The sequence below is a fragment of the Pteronotus mesoamericanus genome, unplaced genomic scaffold, assembly GCF_021234165.1.
Source record: "Pteronotus mesoamericanus isolate MK-2021 breed Mesoamerican mustached bat unplaced genomic scaffold, CSHL_Meso_final contig_169, whole genome shotgun sequence".
Classification (NCBI taxonomy): Eukaryota; Metazoa; Chordata; class Mammalia; order Chiroptera; family Mormoopidae; genus Pteronotus; species Pteronotus mesoamericanus.
This window is the reverse complement of record NW_026555068.1, coordinates 3,895,492-3,917,438: the sequence shown is the minus strand read 5'-3', so window position 1 is coordinate 3,917,438 and position 21,947 is coordinate 3,895,492. Positions and strand designations below refer to the sequence as shown.

At 40.4% G+C, this 21,947-nt stretch overlaps 1 protein-coding gene across 3 annotated transcripts in view; it reads right to left on the bottom strand.

Moving 5' to 3' along the window:
• Positions 1-21,563, bottom strand: part of INTS10 (integrator complex subunit 10) — a 29,268-nt gene extending 7,705 nt beyond the window's left edge. For 2 of the 3 annotated variants that reach the window (XM_054565927.1, XM_054565928.1), the window contains exons 1-14: positions 21,320-21,563; positions 20,711-20,778; positions 19,408-19,511; positions 18,553-18,692; positions 16,936-17,017; positions 15,798-15,938; positions 15,185-15,356; positions 14,572-14,741; positions 13,703-13,836; positions 9,421-9,574; positions 7,996-8,078; positions 7,147-7,299; positions 4,350-4,458; positions 105-184 (exon numbers count right to left, since the gene is read on the bottom strand). In XM_054565927.1, the coding sequence (XP_054421902.1) occupies positions 105-184; positions 4,350-4,458; positions 7,147-7,299; positions 7,996-8,078; positions 9,421-9,574; positions 13,703-13,836; positions 14,572-14,741; positions 15,185-15,356; positions 15,798-15,938; positions 16,936-17,017; positions 18,553-18,692; positions 19,408-19,511; positions 20,711-20,778; positions 21,320-21,448 (1,719 nt within the window). In that variant the 5' untranslated portion in view covers positions 21,449-21,563. The remainder of the gene's footprint in view (positions 1-104; positions 185-4,349; positions 4,459-7,146; positions 7,300-7,995; positions 8,079-9,420; positions 9,575-13,702; positions 13,837-14,571; positions 14,742-15,184; positions 15,357-15,797; positions 15,939-16,935; positions 17,018-18,552; positions 18,693-19,407; positions 19,512-20,710; positions 20,779-21,319) is intronic. The other variant, XM_054565929.1, reaches the window with a different exon arrangement.
• Between the last annotated feature and the right edge of the window lie 384 nt (positions 21,564-21,947).

Here is a 21,947-nt window from a genome sequence, read left to right as displayed (position 1 = left end):
AGGCTAACAATGGCTCTCAGTCAAGTCATCCCAGGTCATCAGGACAATATTCCAAATTAAATCTCTTTCACACGGACTTTCACACTAATCAACTTTGAGCTCACCTTGAAACAAGCTAACATTAAGTGCAGGCAGTACGGCATGATAGCCTTGCTGGTGCAGGGCAGGAGCTTCAGGTCCGAACCTAACAAAAGTCCACAATACACCTGTTACTACCAAAGAAAACAGCTTTGAAAAGCAAATGTTTAAGGTGCCTTCCTTAAAAAAAAAAGATAGGCAACAGTCACATGATTTCATAAATAGTTAAACCACAATTGTTTAGTGGAGGTGAAATTGGTTTTTCAATGGTCTCTGGATTTCATTTACCAATCTTCTTTCCTAAACTTGCTTAAATATTTTCTACTAGTAAATATTTCAAATATATAGAAAATTATAGAGAATATTACAAACACCAGTTTTACACCAAACACCACTCAGCTTTACAAAATGTTAACATTTTGCTTTACTTTTTAAAGATTTTAATATAAAGTATCACATTCAGTTGAAGTCCCTTGTGTATCTTTTGTGATATCATTCTCTACTTCCCTCCCTCCTCAGAGGCAACCATTATTCTCAGTAGAGTGTTTATCATCCAATGCATTTTGCATACTTTTGACTCAGAAATTTGTATTCATAGACAACATAAAAGAACGTTTTGCATGTTTGCAGTCTACTATTAAATGGTGTCATAGCACATGTATCCTCCAGCAAATTGCATTTTCAATACTAATACCTGTAGCTTCAGGTCATTGATTTTTTTTTTTATTAAGGTATAACTGACATACAAAATTATATTAATTACAAGTGTATGATACAATGATTTGATATTCATATACATTGCAAAATGATCACCACAGTAAGAAGAACAGATCTTCTTCTTTTTAAAGATGTTATTTATTTATTTTTTTAGAGAGAGGGGAAGGGAGGAAGAAAGAGGGAAAACCTCAATGTATGGTTGCCTCTCGAGCGCCCCCCACTGGGGACCTGGCCTGCAACCCAGGCCTGTGCCCTGACTGGGAATTGAACTGGCGACCCTTTGGTTCACAGGCTAGCACTCAGTCCACTGAGTCACACCAGCCAGGCCAGAATTTTTTTCTTGTGATGAAAGCTTTAAGATCTATTCTCTTAGTAACTTTCACATATGCAATAAAATATTATTATATATAGTCATTGTCCTGTCCATTATATTTCCAGGACTTACTTATTTTATAACCAGAAATTTGTACCTTTTGATTCCGTCCACCCATTTTCCCCTACCCCAATTTTCAATGTTACATAGTATTCTGTTATTTACATATGCCACAATTGATTTATCTATTCTTATATGATGGGCATTGAGATTTCCAATTTTTCACCATTACAAACAATGCTGAACTAAACATTCTTTTTCTCTTATTATTATTATTATTTTTAAAGATTTTATTTATTTATTTTTAGAGAGAGGAGAAGGGAGGGAGAAAGAGGGAGAGAAACATCAATGTGTGGCTGCCTCTTGTGTGCCCCCTACAAGGGACCTGGCCCACGAACCAGGCATGCGCCCTGACTGGAAATTGAATCAGAGATGCTTTGGTTTGCAGGCCGGCACTCAATCCACTGAACCACACTAGCCAGGGATAAACATTCTTATATACACTTGTAGAAAAAAACTAGACAAAAAAATCTTGGAAAAAACTAAATCCTTCTCTATCTAGAAGGCATAAAGGTTTTCTTCTAGAAGTTTAAAAGTTTTAGTTTTCATATTTAAATCTTAAAATGTAAATTATTTTTGTGTTGAAACAGTGATCTCATTTTTATTGTTGTTTTACATTTTTATAATCAACTGTCCCAGTACCACTTATTGGATATAGTCATTCTTACCCCATTGAATTGTAATGTTATCTGTTTCATGGTGTTATGTTCCATTGGTCAGTCTCTATGCCAAATTACACTATCTTAATTACTATAGCTTTAAAATTAGTCTTGACATCTCCTTATCCACCTGGTCTGTCCTTGTTCCATAGAGATACTTTATTTTTGAAGGGGTATAGAGGCTATATCTATATGTTTTTTTTGGCTTAAAAAAACAAAATACCCAATTTTTGTTATAGAAAATTTCACACCCCCCCCACACCCCCCACACCCCCAGAATGGCATAATGAACTGTCATGTGCCTCAAGGAGCTTTCATAATAATTAAAACTATCATGCTTTCTTCTTCTAGAACGTGTTCAAGGCCCTAAGAAATCTACCTATTATCAGTTGCAAAGATATTTTCTTCTAAAAATGTTCTAAGTTTAGCTCTTCCATTTAGGCTATGCTCCATCTCAAACTGATTTTTGTGACTTGTGCAAGGGAGGGGTTGAGGCTCCTTTTTCTTTCCACGTGAAAATCCACTTGCCGCAGCACCATTTGCTGCAAAGTCTTTCCTTTCTTCATTGAATTACTGGGCGCCTTCATTGAAAATCATTTGGCCAGGTTTGTGTGGGTCTATTTCTGGATTCTTCATTCTTATGCCAATTTTGTCTTAATAACTGTGGCTTTATATTAAGTCTTGTTCTCCGGTAGGGTAAGTCACCCAATTTTGTTCATCTTTTTCAAAACAGTTTTGGCTATTCTAGATTGTATTTCCATACAAATTTTAGAATCAGCCTTGCCAATTTCTACAAAAAAAAAAAAAAAAAAAAAAAAAAGGTCTGCTGGGATTCTGAGTGGGATTGCACTGGCTCTATAAACAGATTGGGGATATATTAGACTATATTGAGTCTGCTGATCTATGAACATGATTTTGCACATCTTTCATGAAATTTAGTCCTAAGTATTCTGTTTTTTGATGTTATTCTATTTGGAGATTTCTTGGACGTTACTATGCAGCCGAATATATAGCTCTAAGTAAAGGCAGTATTTTTCAACCTTTATGCCTTTGTCTCTTTTACTTGCCTATTGTATTGGCGAGACTATTTTGAATGAAGTGGTGAGAGCAGACATCCTTCTAGTGTTGCTAATCTTAGGGCACGTTGGATATTTCACAGTTAAGTATGAGGCCAAGGAAGTCTCCTTCTGTTTCTAGTCTGCTAAGATTTTTAAAATCAGGAATAATAAACGTAAACATAATTGAATTCTGCCTATTAAGACAATCATATGACTTTTCTCCTTTAATCTGCTAATGTGGTAGATCACAGTCATTGATTTTGCAATGTTAAACTACTTTTGCATTCCTCATATACTCGGTCATTTGTGTTATACTATTTGCTATATTTCATTTACTAGTATTTGGTTAAAGATTTTGGCATCTATGTTCAGGATGGGTATTGGCCTTGAATGTTTTCTTGTGTGTTCTTGTTTGGTTTTGCTATCAGAGTTATGTTGTTCTTAAAAACTGAATTGCAAAGCATTCCCTCTTCTTTTTTTTTTCTCAAAGAGTACAGGTAGAATTGGTATTATTTCTTCTTACATGCTTGATAGAATTCACTAGTGAAGCCATTCGGACCTGGAGTTTTCTCTGTGGCGAGGTTTCTGATAACTCATTTAATTTCTTTGATAGATACAGAAACAATTAGATTTTCTATTTCTTTTTTTTGACCATTTTGGTAAGTTGTGTTTTTCAGGGAATTTTTCTACTTCATCTAAATCGTTGAATTCTTGGTATAAAGTCATCCAGGACTTACTTGCTTGATGCCCTTTTGATTTCAGTGGGCTCTGCAGTGACCCTCCCTCTTTCACCCGATACCAGAGTTCGGTGTTCACGCTCTTCCTGGTCCGCCATGTTGGGAGGTTATCAATTTTTTTTTCCAGAAAACCAACTGTTGGCTTTGTTAATTTTCTCTATTTCATTGATTTCTGCCCATATTGCTATTATTTCCTGCCTTCTACTTTCTTTGGGTTTCATGTGGCCAACTTTTTCTGACTTTTAAGGTGGATTTTTAGATTGGTGATGGTAAATCTTTCTTCCTTTCTACTGTATTACAGTGAAATTTATGTGCTCTTCAAGCAATGTGCAACTTGAAGTAAAGCTCAAAGTAGCCCAAGGAGGATATGTATGAGATACTTAACTAACCATCGACATGTTTTCCTAGAATTGGTAAGAGAAGGAAAAGGAGCTCAGAATTGACGAGATAACAAACTCAGTAAATGAAGAGACCTTTGGAAGAAAAACAGATTTACAGCTGCTTATGAATTCAGAGCCAAGAGAACGTTTGCCAAGGGATTAACTTTTCATATACTTTGTCAAACCCTGCAGATCACAGTATTATCTTATAAGGAATTATAAAAGATTTCCCAGCCTTGGGCGCTAACGCTATTTTTACAAAATAAAAATAAAACGTGTCACTGTACCTTTTCTAAATTTGGATTTCATTTTTGAAGGTTCTTCCTGTGGTTTGCCTCCATCTTGAATAGGGAGTACCATGTAGCACATCAGATCAAGGACTTTTTCACATGTCATCTAAAGAAGGTAAAGCAAAAGGAGCTGATCTGAAGGCTTCTGAAAGGAAAATAAAATCAACCTCACACTAAAAAATCTGCATACAGCTGAGCAACACAGAGGTCTGTAGCATTGCCTCAAGATTTTCTAAGTGATCATAACTGTTTGCTCAACAGTGCATGCAGAGAAAGTAACGGCAAGATTATATCTATGTACTAGAACTTTGAGGAGGCAATAACTCATTCTCTGCTGTTAAACAAAAGAACAAAACTTTCAAAGTAATCAAGTATTAATTAAACTACCAAGGTGTGAAATAACATAGTGGCACCCAAAAGAAATATGTCTCTGTCCTAAAAACATTTACTAACTCACTGAATAGAAAAATTAACAGAATAGGACATATGCTGGAGAACTAAATGGTACAGTATGGAACAGAATTTAACAATAGTAGCAGGAAGGTTATCCTGACCTTAGCCTTGAAATGGGGGAAGAATTTAGCATGTGGAAAAGAGGAAAAATGTTTTTCAATGCAGGAGAGAAAGCAATGGAAAAGACCTGTATATATGTTGAGATGATTTCCTTGAGGGCAAGAGGGAGGGGTTTGGGAAAGAGGGAGGGGTTTGGGACAGATGGACAGATGCAACACTGGTGGATGAGGGAAGGCCTCGAGAGCCCCACCAAGCAGGCTGGTTTCAGTCCACAGAGTCGGGCATTGCACTCGCCACTTGCTTTCGGCTACCTACTCAGAGTCTAATAATAAGAACCGGATCCGACCTAGGTAGCATTTTTCTATGTGTCAGACACAACCTGCTTATCTCCTTTTTACAGATGAGGAAGTTAAATCTTAAATCCATGTTTCTCAACCCTTTTCCTGTCTTGGCATGAAATATTTGTAAGGCAGCAACTGCTCTGGAGGCTCTGACTGCCCTGGGTCACATCTAACAGCCCTGTGGGCTGAGGGGGGAGCACCCCCCTCCGCCCCTCCCACAGCCACAGAGTTGTGAAGCTGTAGCATTGAGAGACTGGCAGCTTGGTTGTTAAGAGCCTGAACTTGAGTAGACGGTCCAGGTAACTTGCCTAGGTCACACGGCCAGGACGTGTCGGGGCCGGAACCTGCACTCCAGAGTTCCAGGCTGCCACCACTCAAAGCCCACCTACTGCCAACCTTCCCTGTAAGCCTTCCGCTGGCCGCCTGAACCCCGGTGAAAACACTCTTTCCCAAATACCACCTGTGCACCCACCTGAGGTTTACCACCTCTTGTTTGATTTTTAACTGTCTTGTACTTTACGTCCTCAAAGGCAGGGATCCCAAACCCCCACACCCTGCTTGTGCTCCCCTTCCCAGCATGTGGTTCAACTCTGGGCACCTAGAATGCCAATCTTTCAATTAAGTGGAATGATGACAGCAATATTTTAGAAAGCAGTGACCATTATTTATAGGGATGCAGAAAAGGTTACAGGCAAAAACCTCTGTTAAAGGCCATGGATTAGGGTGCTGGCAATGGAAATAAAAGGCATTAAACCGATGATATTAGTATCATACTGGAAGAATCAAAAGGGTGAGAGTTAAGAGTCAGCCTTGACTGGGCTGTGTCATGTCTAAGGGCCAGAGAACTAGGGAAACTCACATCTGGACATGTTGAGTCTGCACTGAAGACAGGCAGCTGGAGCCTGAGGAGTCAGAAAAGTTAGAAACCAAACAGGCCTAACAATAAGCAGCTCAGAGGTGTAACTGAAACCCTCGTAGAGAATGAGGCTTCCTAGCTAAATTAAATCAACCAGTTTATTTTCTATTTCCTACTAGTAGTACCCGGCATAGGTGTCTAATTCTGCATGATATATGTGCCTATGTGGGCAAACATGTGCTCTCTTAAGTTCTCAGAAGAAATTCATTGCAATTTAGAATTAGATACCTGATAATTACATAAGTAATGGTGGAAAAGCATTTTCAACTTTAAGTGCACATACGCCACACACTCTTTAATTGTTTTTTTCTAAAATTCCTGGTAAATTATAAATCATACTGCAAAGTTCAGGATAAAAAAACTTAATTTAGGGTTTTTTAATCATTAAGTAATCAACTTAACATATAGACAGATGAGATCAGAGTTTGTGTGTGAGCTTGTAGCCTTAAATTTATACATACAGAATAAAGAACATGCTTACCATTTGAACTGATTTCAAACATTTATTGAGTTTAGAAGCTTTGCAAACTACTGCGATGGGTACCGTGAGAAAGATCCAAGGTAAAGAACCCCGGCCCCCACTATGGTAGGAGGGGCTTGTAATCATGGAAGAAACACTTGCTCCCCACAAGGTGTCATCACCATGAAAGAGAGAGAATCTGAGGTGCAGATAAACTAATGTCAGTCCTCATTTCCCACTTAGTAACGGCCCCTTCTGCCCAGTACAAGAGCACAGATTCCACTCCAAAGGGATGCCAGGCAAGAAAGTAAAAAAAAAAAGAAAAAAGATGATCCTCCTACAAAATGGAATAACAAAGCATCAAAGCCCAATTTCAGGGAAGCTATCATAAAGAGAAAATTGAGTAAAACAAAATCACCAGGATTTCTCAGCAGATTAGGTAATAAATCTAGGCAGAAAAGACCAAATCTCAAGAAAACATGCACAGAATGAAAAAGCCCCCCTAGGAAAGAGAAAAAGCCCCAGGGTCGCTGCGTGCACCAGAGGGAGGTGCGCAATACTCACTCTGTACTCCCCCAGGGCAAAGTGGCACGTCGCTAGCTGGATGAGCGCCCTCTGATGCTCCAAGGTTCCCTGTCCCGTGATCTGTGGCTGAGGAAGTGATCCCTGGAGAGCCGCTAAATGATGCAGGCTGGCTATTGCCTTTTTATATTGACCCTTAGGAAGACATAACAGCAAGGAGGAAAAAAATACTGCCATTAAAAAAACCTCCTAACTTAACTAAGCAACTGGCAAGCCAACTGCAAATAAGGTAACTCTGCTCCACCTCCCAAGGAGGAAAACGGAGGTTTAGCTAACAGTCTTTCTGGTCTTAATTCTTAAGACTAAATAAAACAACACAAGCCCTTTGATAAAGTACATTTTGAATATACCATTCTCCATAAATATTTTACTACTAATACCACATCTCTTTCATGAAGGTTGGAAGCAGCAACCTGTCCATCTCAACAACAGAGGCTGGAAACTCTCCATCCCATTAGTGAATTAGCTGCTCTCTCCATTCTAGGCCTAAGGAGCTCGGGAACAGCAGAGCAAGGCAGCAAGAGTCCTTTCTTTCAGAGTAGAGAGGGGGAGGGGTGAGAAATATCCATTTTTAATTTGAAAGTAAAAATCTTACTTTTACAAAGGAATGGACTGGAAATACCAAAGGTAACACAGAATTGCAGTCTTGCCATTTTGGAATTATTAGGAGATGAAAGTGGACCGTAATTCCTCCACCATGGAAGACACAACATCTGTCCTCAGAGCATGGACTAGCAATCCACACAGGGACGTACACATCCTGCACACTGCTGGTTCACAACAACAACCATCCTGTACAAACACAGGTACTTAACATACACAGTACTCTACCTGATAGATGATCATATCAGTGAGGAAGATTCTTAACCAAAGCCAAGTATCCGTCTTCCATGCCAAACAAATTCTTGTAAATTCTGAGCAGGAATTCAAAGCAAATTTACCAAAAATATGTAACAAAGAAGCAGAAAACAAAAACTAACAAACCCAGCAAGAGAGAACAACAGTTAGAGAGACAAATTACCAAAAAATGTATAGTAACTTTTGAGTTTAATTTCCAAAGCAATGGTCTAGAACTTCAATTAGATAGTAAAGTTAGAACACAGTACTTACCAGTAATACACAGCGTGTTTTTTTAGGCATTAACATTCTTAAGCACAAAGCATGTGCCAAGAACTGTACAAAATGCTTTTCACACATTATCTCATTTATCTTTTGGTTTTAAAGATTTTATTTACTTATTTTTAGAGAGAAGGGAGGGGAGTGAGAAAGAAGGGGAGAGAAACATGGATTGGTTGCCTTTCATATGCCCCCAACTGGGGATCTGGCCCACAACCCAGGCATGTGCCCTGACTGGGAATCGAACCAGCAACCTTTCGGTTTGCAGGATGATGCCCAACCCACTGAGCCACACCAGTCAGGGCCCTCATTTCTCTTTTAAGTTACTTTGCTTCCCTCTTTGCCAAAAGGTCTTGTTTTATTTTTACCCAGTTAAAATAATACATGGCACTAAGAGTTTTACTCATTTTTTAAAAAAGACAACTTGTAAATAAAGGGAAAGTCATACATGTGTTCACAATCCTAGATATGACGAGGAGAAAGAGAATGATGCTATATTTACTAAGAAAACATGACCAAGAGCTCTGGATAGGCATGGGACAGGAAGTAATGGCCCTTAACTCCACAGTATAGTGAAAATATGCTGGTTGGCAAAGTCATGGTCATTTCTAAGAAATGTTAAAATACTTAACATTTTACTATTATTCATATAGAACACGTTAAGTATGTCTATATGTAAAAGAAAACAGACTTTCTGTAGCATTTGGATTTTGAGGTTTTTCAGGCAGTGGAGTTAATGCATAGATAAAAATAGCATTACCTTTTGTATTCTTAGTAACATGTGGCTTAAGGAAGATACAAAGCAATAGGACAGGACAATTAAAAGGACAAAACAAACACAGCAAGAAAAAAAAAAAAAAGGCCAGCAATACAAATTTTAAAAGACCAAAAACTCTCCCTCAAACTTCACCCCAATCCAGATTATAATATACCACAGAGTAGAAGCTAAGAGGTAAATGGTTATTTGAATATTAATAACTGATTAGCTATCTTGCTCAAAAGAATCCTAAAATATGTGTGAACTATTGTAATCAATTTAATTAGCCATAAGTAACTCGACATTTCAAGCAAAATACTTTTTTAGCATAATGATTTTATATGAAAAATTAAACAGCACTAATACGACAAGAATATTCTTACCCTTGTCAAGGAATTCTAGGGAATAGAGCAACTCCCAGCTCTCCCTGGCCAATTTAAAACTCTCTAACACTTCCATCGAGTTTGTAAGTTCTGCTTTATTGATGACAATGTGACGATTCCTTCCTTTTGCTGAACAGTCCTCATCGTCTGAACTCTGCTTAGAGAATGTGAAGAACGTGATTAATTTAAAATTATAAATGTAGTTATATACTGAAACATTATTATGTTTATTGCTGTCAATTCTGGTTATTATATGGATTTTATATCAATGGATACTAACATGAGTATAAGGAATTTTTTAAGTTTAACATTTTAGCTTTAAAAGTAATATAAATTTTTCATCTTTTCACTCTCACACATTCAAGTTTTACTTCTAAAATTCAGTTTCTGTTTTCCTGATGGTAAATTCTAAGCTTTTGTTGGCTCCAGAGTAAAGTTATGGAGTTAAAATGTCCAATTTAAAAACATATCAATGTTATAAAAATCAAAAATTAGATTTTCACACTCTTTCAAGAATATACAGCATAAGTAGTGCCTGCTTTATAGTTTGCTTTCTTTTCAATATGCAACATTAGTTTGCTTCCAAATAATAGCCTGTCATATAGTAGAATAAAATTAATGACTGCATCCCCTAAAAATAATTCAGAGAAACGACTGTTATCGTTTGTTTGCTGCAAAGGCTCTCCAATGACCTCCCCCTCTTTAGCTCTGCTCCCGCAATGCAAGGAGCCCAGCCAGGAGTCACACCTGTGTGCATGTATCAGGAGTCCTACTTTCTCGCTCTTCATCTTAGGTAATATAAAGGCAAAGCAAAAAAAGAGAGCCTCAGAGAAAGGCAACCATTGTAAATGCCACTGGGGATGGTCAGGCATTTTGCTGAAAACAAACAAACAAATCAGCAAAGGTAAAACAGCTCCGCTTAATTTTATTTTGCTGAGAACTTCTCGAATCTTTTATTCTACCGAGGTCATTTTTATTTATTCAGTGACTGAAATCAAATTCTCCCTGCTGATTTTTTACCTCAGACCACTTAAAAGAAGGTACAAAAATTTTAGCTAAAAGCTCCATGTGTCAAGACAATCTCAGAAACAACAGGCTCCTCCCTCCTCCCACCCACCTTTCCCCCCCCGCCCCGCCCCCGCACTTCCAGAGCTCAGTACCCGCCTGCTATTTCTTGGTGCTTGGCACCCTCCCTGGCCCCTCGATTTAGCTTCATATTCTCATGTCCCTCGGGAATGACACATACCCAGATCCCTTTCACAATCAAACCTCTGTGCCAGGTATCCTGTTTCATCAGGGTCCTGCTCCTTGCCACATGTTGGTAATCTAATAAGATATACTAGTACGAATGGTGTGCTCACTGGAGGACATCCTGCCTCAAACTGTGATCGGGGATTATAGAAGAGACCCTGGATGTGATGGGTATAGTGTGGAGTTCCTGTTGGTAAAATTCGAAGAAACTGATGTTGAAATGCACTCGGACGCTCGGAGGAGATGCTCTGGAGCAAGAGTCCTGACCGCAGGGAAAGCACACGAGTGTGTGTCCTACAGAAGAGGACCGGCGTTACCAGACAGCCCATTATCAAGGGGAGGTCAGACGCGGGGATTGCTGTAAGTAAGCCCCCAATTTTTAGACGCCAGGCTATGACAACAACGCTATGAGTGAAACAAGTTGTGCCTGTGGGCTGAGCTCGTGGGCCACCGTGCGCCCTCTGCTGGGATCAGCAGGGAGGCAGCTGTGGCGCGGCGTGACGGCGGGATGAAAGCACTGGGGGGAGTGGCGCGGCGTGACGGCGCGATGAAAGCACTGGGGGGAGTGGCGCGGCGTGACGGCGCGATGAAAGCAGTGGCGGGAGTGAAAACGGGAATGGACGGAAACGCCGCCGACGGCTGGGAGGGCCAGCGTCTGAGAGCAGGGCCTGGGAAACAACAAGTGGCAGGTGAAAAAGGGAAGGAGGAACACACGCCAGAAGGTTTAAACAGCTCCACCACCGCCTGGACGCCAAGCCTGAGAGGGAAGTGTGAGAAGTCACTCGCTCACCAGACGTTCCCCTACACCAGCTGGGGCTCCGGCTCTGAACCTGCTGGGGCTCGGGCACTGTTCCAATGTCCAGGCTACGGAGGTGGACAAGAGAGGCAGTGTCCTTGGCTCCCCGGAACTTATGTTGCAGCGAAGGGGCACAGACAGCAAACCAACCAACCAAGAAGAACAGACAGCAATTAATGGCTAAGCAGAGAATTAAAACAGTAACACAAAGAAAATTGAAGGCTCCTTTTGATGGGCGTTCAGGGAGGCCTCCGAGGGAGAAAATTTGGGCTGAGGGCTGAGGGCCAGGACCCGGCCTGGCAGAGAAAAGCATGCCAACCCTAGAGCCCTCTGCAAACAGGGCCCGAGGCTGGAGGGGCGGGACCGCTCGGAGACCCGCGGCAGCAGAGTCCAAAGTGCCTGCCCCGTGCAAGGATTTGCTCGGGAAGCGCCGTGAAGCCAAAGCGAAGAGTTGGGGTTTTATTCCAAGTGCGGTGGGCAGCTGTCAGAGGTGGAAAAGCCGGGGAGTGATGCTGATTTGTTTTAAAAAGATCAGCCAGGCTGCTGGACAGAGAAGAGTGCGGGGATATGAATGAAAGCAGGGGGACAAGACGCCAGCTCCCGGGATCCAGGAGAGAGGCTGGGGTGGCTCAACAGGGAGGAGGTGTAGGACACAGAGAGAAATGGATGGATGGAGCCATGGTATGTATACCTAAATTAAATGGGGGTGTTTCACTGCTTTTAGTTAAAGCTAGTAATATACAACCCATTTTCTACATGGGAGGAGGACGTCTTAATGTGAACTACTTGAATAAACCGCACTCCTTCAGAAACCAGAAGGACAGCGACCCCACCAGGAAACGAGGGGTAACTCTCCACAGCCTTAGTGATCTTTTAAAAACATGAATCACAGGGCATCTGGGAAGCCTGTGAGCACAGAGTTCTCAACCTGCACAGGGTTCCTGGTTGGATTTCAAAGCACCTGGCAGCCTCTGAAACTATGGGCAGTATCGTGCATGTGTGCATTTTTCTGAGGGAGGAAACAAATTAGTTTGTTAAAAGGGTTAATAAGTACAAGCATTGAGAATGGCTACATCTTCCCTGCTCCAATCCATTCTGTATTTTATATTCTATAGAGACATCAGGTCAAAGTGATCTTAAGGCACATGGCTCATCCTGTCAGGGCCTAATAAAACCTTCCTCGAGGACTGAGGAACAGGGGTTAAGGGGACTGAAACAGGGAGAGAGGAAGGGAAAAAGAAGTGAATGAGACTCCAGGCTCCCCTTGGGCATTTCAACTAGAGCAGCAATTAGCAACTATGGCCTGCAGGCCAAACCCTGTTTTTGTAAATAAAGTTTTATTGGAACATGGCATGTCATTTGTTTACTAGTGTCTATGGCTATTTTTGCACTCTAACAGCAGAGCTGGGTAGTTGCAACAGAGCCTGTGGCTTGTAAAGCCTAAAATATTTACTACCTGGCCCTTTACATCTCTGCTTTCATGTTACACATTAAGCTTCCACTAAAGATTTTACAGAAAGAATTCCTCTGAGTTAAAGAAGTTTGGAAATTGGGATTCTGCACAGCCCTGCTCCCTGGCCAAGAGAGACTGATGGTTCTTCACATTCTCTAGCCTCTCGCACCTTTGTGCAAACTGTCCCCTCTTGATAAAATCTACGTCTCAATTGCAAATGACAAAATCATATGTCCTTCAAGGCTGATCTGACCTCCTTCAAAAAACCTTTCCAATATCTCTCCTTGGGATATAATTATTTCCTGCCCTGAACATCTGCCACCTGCCATTCTGAAGCCAGTACGCACCACAGCACCCTGCTCTAGATGGCCAATGTGGCCTGTCTGGTTTCATTTCAGCCCAAAGAGAAATAAATAACTTATACAGAGTTTCTCAACCTCAGCACAGCTGGCCTTTTGGGCTGGATAATTCTCTGCTGTAGGGGGTTCTCCCGTGCATTGTAGACTGTCTAGCAGTTTATCCCTGCCCGCTACTCACTATATACTCACAGCAACCCTTCTCCACCCAGCCATGACCATCAAAAGTATCCTCAAATATTGTCAAATATCCCTAAGGGGCAAAGTCACCTCTAGTTGAGAACCACTGATTTATACAGTAATTACATTTTATAATTAAAAGACCTAAGCTTTATCAATTTAGTTCCAAAGATATCTTCTACAAATATTCATTTCTTACAAACCATAAACATATAATCTGTTAATAATCATACTGGAAAAGATTACCATGGTTTTTTCTCTTCCCTCAGCCAGTTTCCTCTTTTTATGTATGTGTTTATTACGATCGATTTCTACATCACCATACACATTTGATACATCTTCCAGAAGAACCAGTGGAACTTGGCTTGGGGCATTAGGACCTATGGATGGGGGAAAACAACAGAACTTAAAAATGATGCAAGGAAAGAACATGTAATATCAGGTGGAAGCTTACTCAACTTTCATGTGAACATACAGGCCGTTAAAAAATACGTTCAGTGTGACCCCAATTAGAAAAACAAACAAGTACGTATGTATAGAAAAAAAGACTACACAGATATACTTTACAAATCAAAATTCCTTTTTCATATTTGTTCTTATGTATCAACAGATTTTTTACAATTATCAAAAATCATAAAATTACCGAAAACAGTTAAGACTACAAAGTTACACGTTCATTATGGTTACAAATTCCAAACAAATGTAACATATGAAAAGACTATAAGGAAATATACAAAAATGAGAGCTGTGCTATACTGGAAGAATTATGGGAGATTTTATACTCACATTTCTATTTTTCACACTTTCCAGAATTTACATGTATATATATTATTAAATAAAAATCTTTGTGTATTGCAGTCATCGTGAAATCTATTTCAATACTTTGCTATGTCTGCTGCATTCAATACCTGTATTTAGTTGCATGGTACCTGTACCTCCTTTGATAGAGATTTTTAATGACAATGTACTTACATAAAAACTAACAATAACTAAGAAAAGCACTGGCACCACCCCACAATTATCTGGATCCAAGGACAATGTTAAAGCATTTCCATTTTTCCCACCATCTCCACAGAGGCCAGTATTTTGGGACACTCTAAAATTCTCAAACCAACCTTGGAAGAGAGATGGCTGTATGCTGTTGACATACTGGAATGCATTCTTAAAGAAGACCAACATAGTGGAATAAACCACTTGGTTTTTATATTTTGCATGAGCTTCATTGTCAAAGTTGTTCATGTATCTGCAGAGATCCTTCATTCTATGCAAAATATCACCATAGCTTCTGAAAGTTGAAGAATGATAAAGCTTATTTAATTACTCTGGGCTTGTCAACAAAAGGTCTAGAGAAATGCCCCAGTAGAACCATCACATTTACCAAATGTAGCTTTAGGCATGTACGACTATTCTTTATTGTCTGCATATGGATGGAAATTCTCGTTCTGAATTAGAGCAGCGATCAGACCAAGATTTTACAACATAAACATGCCAAGCAGTTTCTCTTTCCTCTGAAGACCAAAGAGTACTTCAAATTCAACATCTTAAAACTTCATATTTCTGCTGGGAATCTTTTAATAGAGTGAAAAACCACACTCTTTTGCAATAAATACTGCATGTTACAGAATTTGCCCAAAGGGATGCTTTGAAAAAGTGTTTTTGTTTCTTAGGATCCTGAGATTATGCTATCAAAGATTTGTTAGGCAATTCTAGAAATCAACAATTTCTCACCGTCTTCCTTTATCCATCTGCCATTCACACCTCATTCCAACAACATTCAAAATCTTAAACAACCTCTCCCAAGGGTCCACAATCTGGGACGATTTTTCAGTCAGTCCTTCTATTATGTACTTCTGAGAGCTACGTTTGCTAGGTGACAATAAATCAGATGTTTCTTGGGCACCTGAAATGTGAGAAAAAAAATAATTGGCAAATAACATAATTAATATTACTACTTAACTATCTATGTGGTACTTGCTAGAGAAAAAGGAAGTCTGACTCCACATTCAAAAAGCTACAGCACAAAATCTCAACATGTTATGTGTTTTGTTCAAGGACCCACAGCTGGCCATTTGTATAGTAGGAAGTGACTTTTGAGCTGTGATGAATGTATAAAGCTCGGTGTACTAACATTACAGTTCAGCAAATTGTTTTAATTAAGGGGTAGAATTGGTTCCAGAAAAGTCTCATCTCTTAAGTGCAGTATTTTTTTTCTAGAAACCTTCTTTAAGAAGCACGATCAAACTGGTGTGTATCCAGAGGAGGATAATCAGAATGATAAGGATTTCTGACTTTACAATTTCACTAGTCTGTCTGAACAAAACTGTAGGACATTCTCACTTACCTTGATGCTGATTCTCTATTTGAGTGGACCTAGTAACATAATTGATATAAAATTCAGCTGCTTTGTTCAAGTACTTATATAATAAATTGGCAGGCAATCGAACATCATGGTTGTTAATTATTAAAGGAAGGACATCACAAACTGTTGAAGAGGAAAATGAGAAAATACCCGATTAAGTTGTCTTTCTATCCTAGGGTTCTGACAAAAATAACATTTATTTTCAAGTTCACTTACTATAGTGCCTAAAATGTATGGGGGGGAAAAACACTTAAGGCACATTTGCTTGAAAATTGCAGTGCAGGGGCACACGAGTGGATGAAGTCAGCGAGGAAACACAGGCAGAGTCTACATTGTGGGTAAGGGTCTAGTTAGGCAACTTTCAACCAGTGTGTCACAAGAATTTTTAAAACATGCAATACTTGACTATTTAGTCAGGGGTACTGATCTCTTTTCCCTTCAACTGTCTAATAGAAAAATAACAACAGCCAATGCAACAATAGCTGCTCAGTGTGAATGAATCAAAATTATACCTATTTTTTTGGTCAGGTAGGCAAAAAATATATTTTTTGGTGTGACACAGAATTTTAGTAATTAGTTTGTATGTGTCGTGAGATGAAAAAGACTGAAAATTGCTGTTCTAGTTCTTACATTGGATGGTAATTCAGATATTTATTTATTATCAAACTTCAGCCGTGGCTGGTGTGGCTCAGTGGATTGAGAGCCAGCCTGTGAACCAAAGGGTCGCTGGTTCGATTCCCACTCAGGGCACATGCCTGGGTTGCAGGCCAGGTCCCCAGTAGGGGGTGTGCAAGAGGCAACCACACATTGATGTTTCGCTCCTCTCTTTCTCCCTCCCTTCCCCTGTCTAAAAATAAATAAATAAAGTCTTCAAAAATATATATAAACTTCATACTTAACTATACAGTTACATATATTCTTTTGGAGATATCAAACATTACATAATAAAAATTTAGAAGTTGTTAAAATGCTTTCTGAACTGAGGAAATAAATAAAGATTTAAATTCCATAAATGAAAAATTGCTTTGCTTTCCACAAATGGCCTGACTTGTTAAATGATACTTACCCCAGCATATTCTACTTACCAGAATGAATTAAGACAAAATACAATTTTTCTTACCAAATAATTTTCTAAAGCAGTTAACAGGAGATTCTTGTTCTTCAATAGTTTCAGCCTCTAGCAGCGCCTCCCCAAGACCAACCTGTTTCAAAGTACATTTAATCATTTAAATGTTACAGTTTAAGATGCCAGAATTACATGAAAAAACAGGGTATTTTTAAATTTACTACATAGTTTGTATATTCAAGCTTCCCCGAGAAATAAATATTCTCATTTAAAGACTAAAAAACAAAAGGACATCATCAACACAGTCTCTTAGAAGGGAACCCCAAATTCCCCTGACCACAGACCACTTTGGGTTATTTCCCTCTGAACTGGTAAAATTAAAATGCCAACGAAATGTGTAAGAAGCTTAAAGCATGCACTGGAACTAGAGTTAAAATGATAACAGAGAGTAGAGATTTTCTAAGAAATGTGGAAACTAACTTCATTATATACATCAAGAGTATTATGTAGATGAAATGGATCACCTTCAAGGGCTGCCTGGAGCAGCTGGTGACACAGCTTGTGGCAGGCTGGACAGAACTGTTGGAGTTTTAAAGGTCTCCTTTCCGTTACTGATGCCCCAGAACAACTGAACGTCGGCTTATAAACACCCACCAAGATGTCTGCGTTATTTTCCTTGTGACCACCCGGGGTGCACAAGCTTGGGGCAGGACAGTGTGAAACATTACACAGCATAGCAGGTTTAAAGTCCAAGTAATGATCAGGGAATGTACTGGGTTGAATTGTGACCCCCTAAAAAATCATGTCCACCCAGAACCTCAGAATGTGACCTTATATAGATTTTACCTAATAAAAAAAAGGAAGCTCTTTGTAGGAACAATTAGTTAAGACGAGGTCATACTGGGTTAGAGTGAGACCTAAATCCAACGACCTTATAAGAAGGTCATGTAAAGACACAGAGGCACAGAGGCACAGGGAAGAAAGCCATGTGACAATGGAGGCAGAAACTGGAATGACGAAGCTGCAAGCCAAGGAATGGCAAAGAGCGCCAGCAACCACCCAAAGCTAGGCAGTGGCAGCAAGGATTTCAGTGCCGACTCTCCCACTTGCTGGCTATGGGAAGTTACTAACATATTTAAGATTCAGTTTCCTCTTCTATAAAGTGGGTACTGTCTACCTTAAGGGATCTGTAGAGAATAGGAGACTCCTAACACTTCCCAGTGCCTGCCAGTTGCACTCAATTATCATGGATATAAGCAAAGGGCACAGATAGAAAGAAACCAGTGTCCGTAGGGCAAAAGCACATCAAAAACATGTCTGTTAAGAAGATAAACTATGGCTCTCATTAAAATTCAAACACATTGTTGAATACAATGGAATAAGATTATTTTAAGAAAATTTCACTGTACTTTAGACTGCAAGTAAATAGCACTGTCAAAAATAAGTGACTGTTTCCTTACATGACAACTTCTATTGGAAATGCATAGTTTGGTAACAGTGACATCCTTTTAGCTTTACTGACCAAAACTCCTTGATTTAAATTCAGTCTCATCCAGGTTCCTCAGAATTTCTGAGGAACCTTACAATAATACCCACTATAGCTCCTGAACATACTGATGAATTTGTTGAATCTTATTTCCTCTTAAGGAAAAGGAAAGGATCAAATCGTACCCCATGTTGTACCACTGTTTCAGGGAAGCGTCTCAAAAGTAGAAGCAACATTTCGGATCGTTCCAATGTGTTGAAGCATTGTTCCGTCACCTTCAGTAACATCTCACACTGCACCCGGCCAGGAAGAGTTTCAAATAAACCTGTACACAATACATTGCATTTTTAAAAGTTTCTTTCAGAAAGAACACTGAAGCAAAAGTGAAAGTAAGGCATTTTTATATACAGAACAGTAAATACTATATAAAGAATCACTATTGTTTGGTTTCACCTACAACCTGGAAGGCTTTTGGGTCATATGGTTTTGGGCACGACATGTATGCTGAATGACCATAAAAGGCCTTTTTGGGCCCAGAAGATAAGAATGATATATGTGAAAGGTCACAACAGTGCTTGTCGCTGGCCAAGATATAGAACATACACTTGTTTACGCTGAAATGACATAAACTGTCTACTTTCTTTTTAATCCAGAATTTGAAATCTTTGATTGGCTATAGCAACCAGCACAGAATAAAGGTTTAAAGAAAGGTCATAAATTATTAAAAGTTTGTCTCCTGTTTTGTGAAGATCTGCCTAATCTACAGTTGCTTTCTGATTACTGTAAAACCTGTCAAAAAATATATATTCAGTTCCCTGGGCTAACTGATAAATCCACATCCCTTAAGGAAGCTTACAGGATTCTAAGCAAATGCTTCAGGGACCAAGTGACATCATTTGTATAGACTTTAGTTGCCAAGACTAAAACATACATATTGGTACCAATACTACAGACATGGCTGTTTTGTGAAATTACTATATTTAATTTGGTATTCCAGAGATGGTAATTTATACACCTTTAAGTTATTATTCCATTCTTACTTCTTAAAAATTGGGTTTGTTTATCCTGTGAATCGTTCCTTAATGCTGATGTAATAATGCTGATTTCTCTCCATACCACCGGCTGATCTGGGAAATTCACAAACCTAGTTTTAAAATGAATGCATTAAATTAAAATGTCAGATTCTGCATAGTATCCAACAAAGAAAGTAAGAACATTAGCATTTGGATAGAAACACATTTTTCTTTATTCCAAGTGAATACATAGATGTACCAAAACAAACCAAAACACAGATATAAAAAGAAAAACTAATTGAAAAACATGAAGGTACCCACAAAAGTTTTTAGAGGTTTTAAGTGAAAAGATGTTATCATACTGTGTAAAATACTTCTAAATATCAATAAGAAAATAAAGTACCCAAAGAAAAAGGGGGCAAAGGCAAACCACAGAAAAAAATACAAATAACCAAAGAGAACATTTGAAAATATGCTCAATTTTATTAGTAATACAATGGAAACATATTTTTTAAAAATTGCAAAATACCATTTTCTTCTATCACACTTGCAAAAATTTAAATCTGATAAAAAGTCTGATACTATCCATTGTTGGCAAAGGTGTGGAAAAATGGGCACTTTTATACACTGTTAGTGGAAATGCAATTTGGAAGAGTTATTTTTGGGGAGAGTAATCTGACAGTACATCGTAATTTAAAATGTGCATACCTTTTACTGTGAAAATCCATGTAGAATTTATTCAACGGCAAAACACCAAAACAGGGCTACAAAATTGCCTTTTGACACTATGATTTCAAATAATTGGAAACTACCAATAAGAGAGCGGTGATGAAATGCTACGCAGACATGAAGAAGAATGAGTAGATCTTTACCCACTAACATGAAAAGGAATCCATCCCAGAGGGTGAAGAAAGCAAACTGCAGAATAATTACTATGATTTTGCTTTTGTAATCCCCTCCCCACCAAAACCTATTATATGCGTTGTGTATATGTGTATATACACACACACAAAATTTGACTGAATTTAGGGAGGACTTTCACTTTATATTTTGTACATATCAGTATTGTTTTAACTTTCACATAGAGCATCCATTATTTCAAAAATAAACTAATCCTTGGACAGCAAAGTCTTAACCAGAAACATAAGAAGACCTCTGCAGCAGGCATGTCAGCAATTAACAGAAGCACTAGACTGCTATCTAAGTAAGCTTTAGACCCCAGGGAGGTAGGTGAACTTGAAGCTCTTCCCCCAGTGCCCACCTCACAGACAGAAACAAAAGCTCAGGAGAGATCCAGTGCAGTAAGAGTTGAAGTCGAGTCCCCACTCACATGTCGTACAGCAGTCTCCCCGCGGTGGCAGTCCGCTCCGCATTCCGCTCGATGGTGTACATCTCATACTGCAACACAGATCAGACCCCCCGGGTCACCACCTCCGCGGAGGCCGCTAGAAGCTCGCCCCCTGTACCAATTTGTTGCCTTCACAAAGCACGCCCCCATCCTGCTGAGCAGTGGCGTGCCTGAGATTAAGGTATCACTTGGTGACCTCAGGCTCACTTATAACCCCTGGGTTCCCGAGGTTAGGGGGATCCTGTCTTAAAAGTAGCAGGCGCTGAACAAATGGCTGCCATCACGATGAATGAACGATCGATGGCCTTTCCTAGTGGCGCTGATGTGCTGTCTTGGCCACACAGCAGCGTAATACTCGCCACGACTCCTACCAGCCCCGACCTCCAGTGGGGTTTGATGGGTCGCCAGGTGCTGGCCTCTCCGGGGAGAAGGCTTGTGAAAGGTGTGGGAGAACCGGGCGGGGGGAGGTAAAGAGAAGCGGGAAAGAAGAGGGCAGGGCAGGCAGGGCAGGAGACGGCTAACCCGGCGCAGCCAGGAGCTGGGAGAAGCTCACACCTCCGAGCCGCGGTCGCACGCAGGGCCTGACCTCACCTGGATGTTAAAGTCGGTGGGGTAGAGGCTGCGGGCCGTGATCAGCCATGCCTTGGCTGCCCACAGGTCCTGCTGCACCAGCTCCCGGGCTCGCTGCACCAGGAACTCGCAGTCGCCTTGGGCCGACATGGCCCACGAGGTATCTGGCCGCCGGCCTGAAGTGGCCGAACCTTCCGGCTCCGGAGACGCCGCCACCGCCGCCACCGCCGGCGCTGCCGCCGCCACTGCCACCGCCGCCGCCGGGTAGGCTACTGCGCATGTCTGGGGTGGCACGGACGCCAACAGAGTGGATCGGGAAGAGTTTTCCGGGTTTTGTGAGCGGCCTACTCTGCTCTGCCCTCAGTTACCGCCAAGGTCCCTCATTCCTCCTGTGGAACTAGTGTTTTTGTGGCGATTCTCCCAGGTCACCTCCAAAATCTGGAGAAGTGGATTCTCACTCTGGCGAGACCCTGGTCAAACCAGAGAGCATGCGCGGGAGCCCGCGGTTTCTAGACTGCCGTTCTCAGGGTTGTGCAACTTCTCCGCGGGAGGCAGGTGTCGAGAGGCGCGGGCTGACGGGCAGTCGGGCGGTCGGGCAGTCCCAGATGGCGAGCGGTCTCTGGGTTTCTCCGAGGCTTGGTTCCTGGGA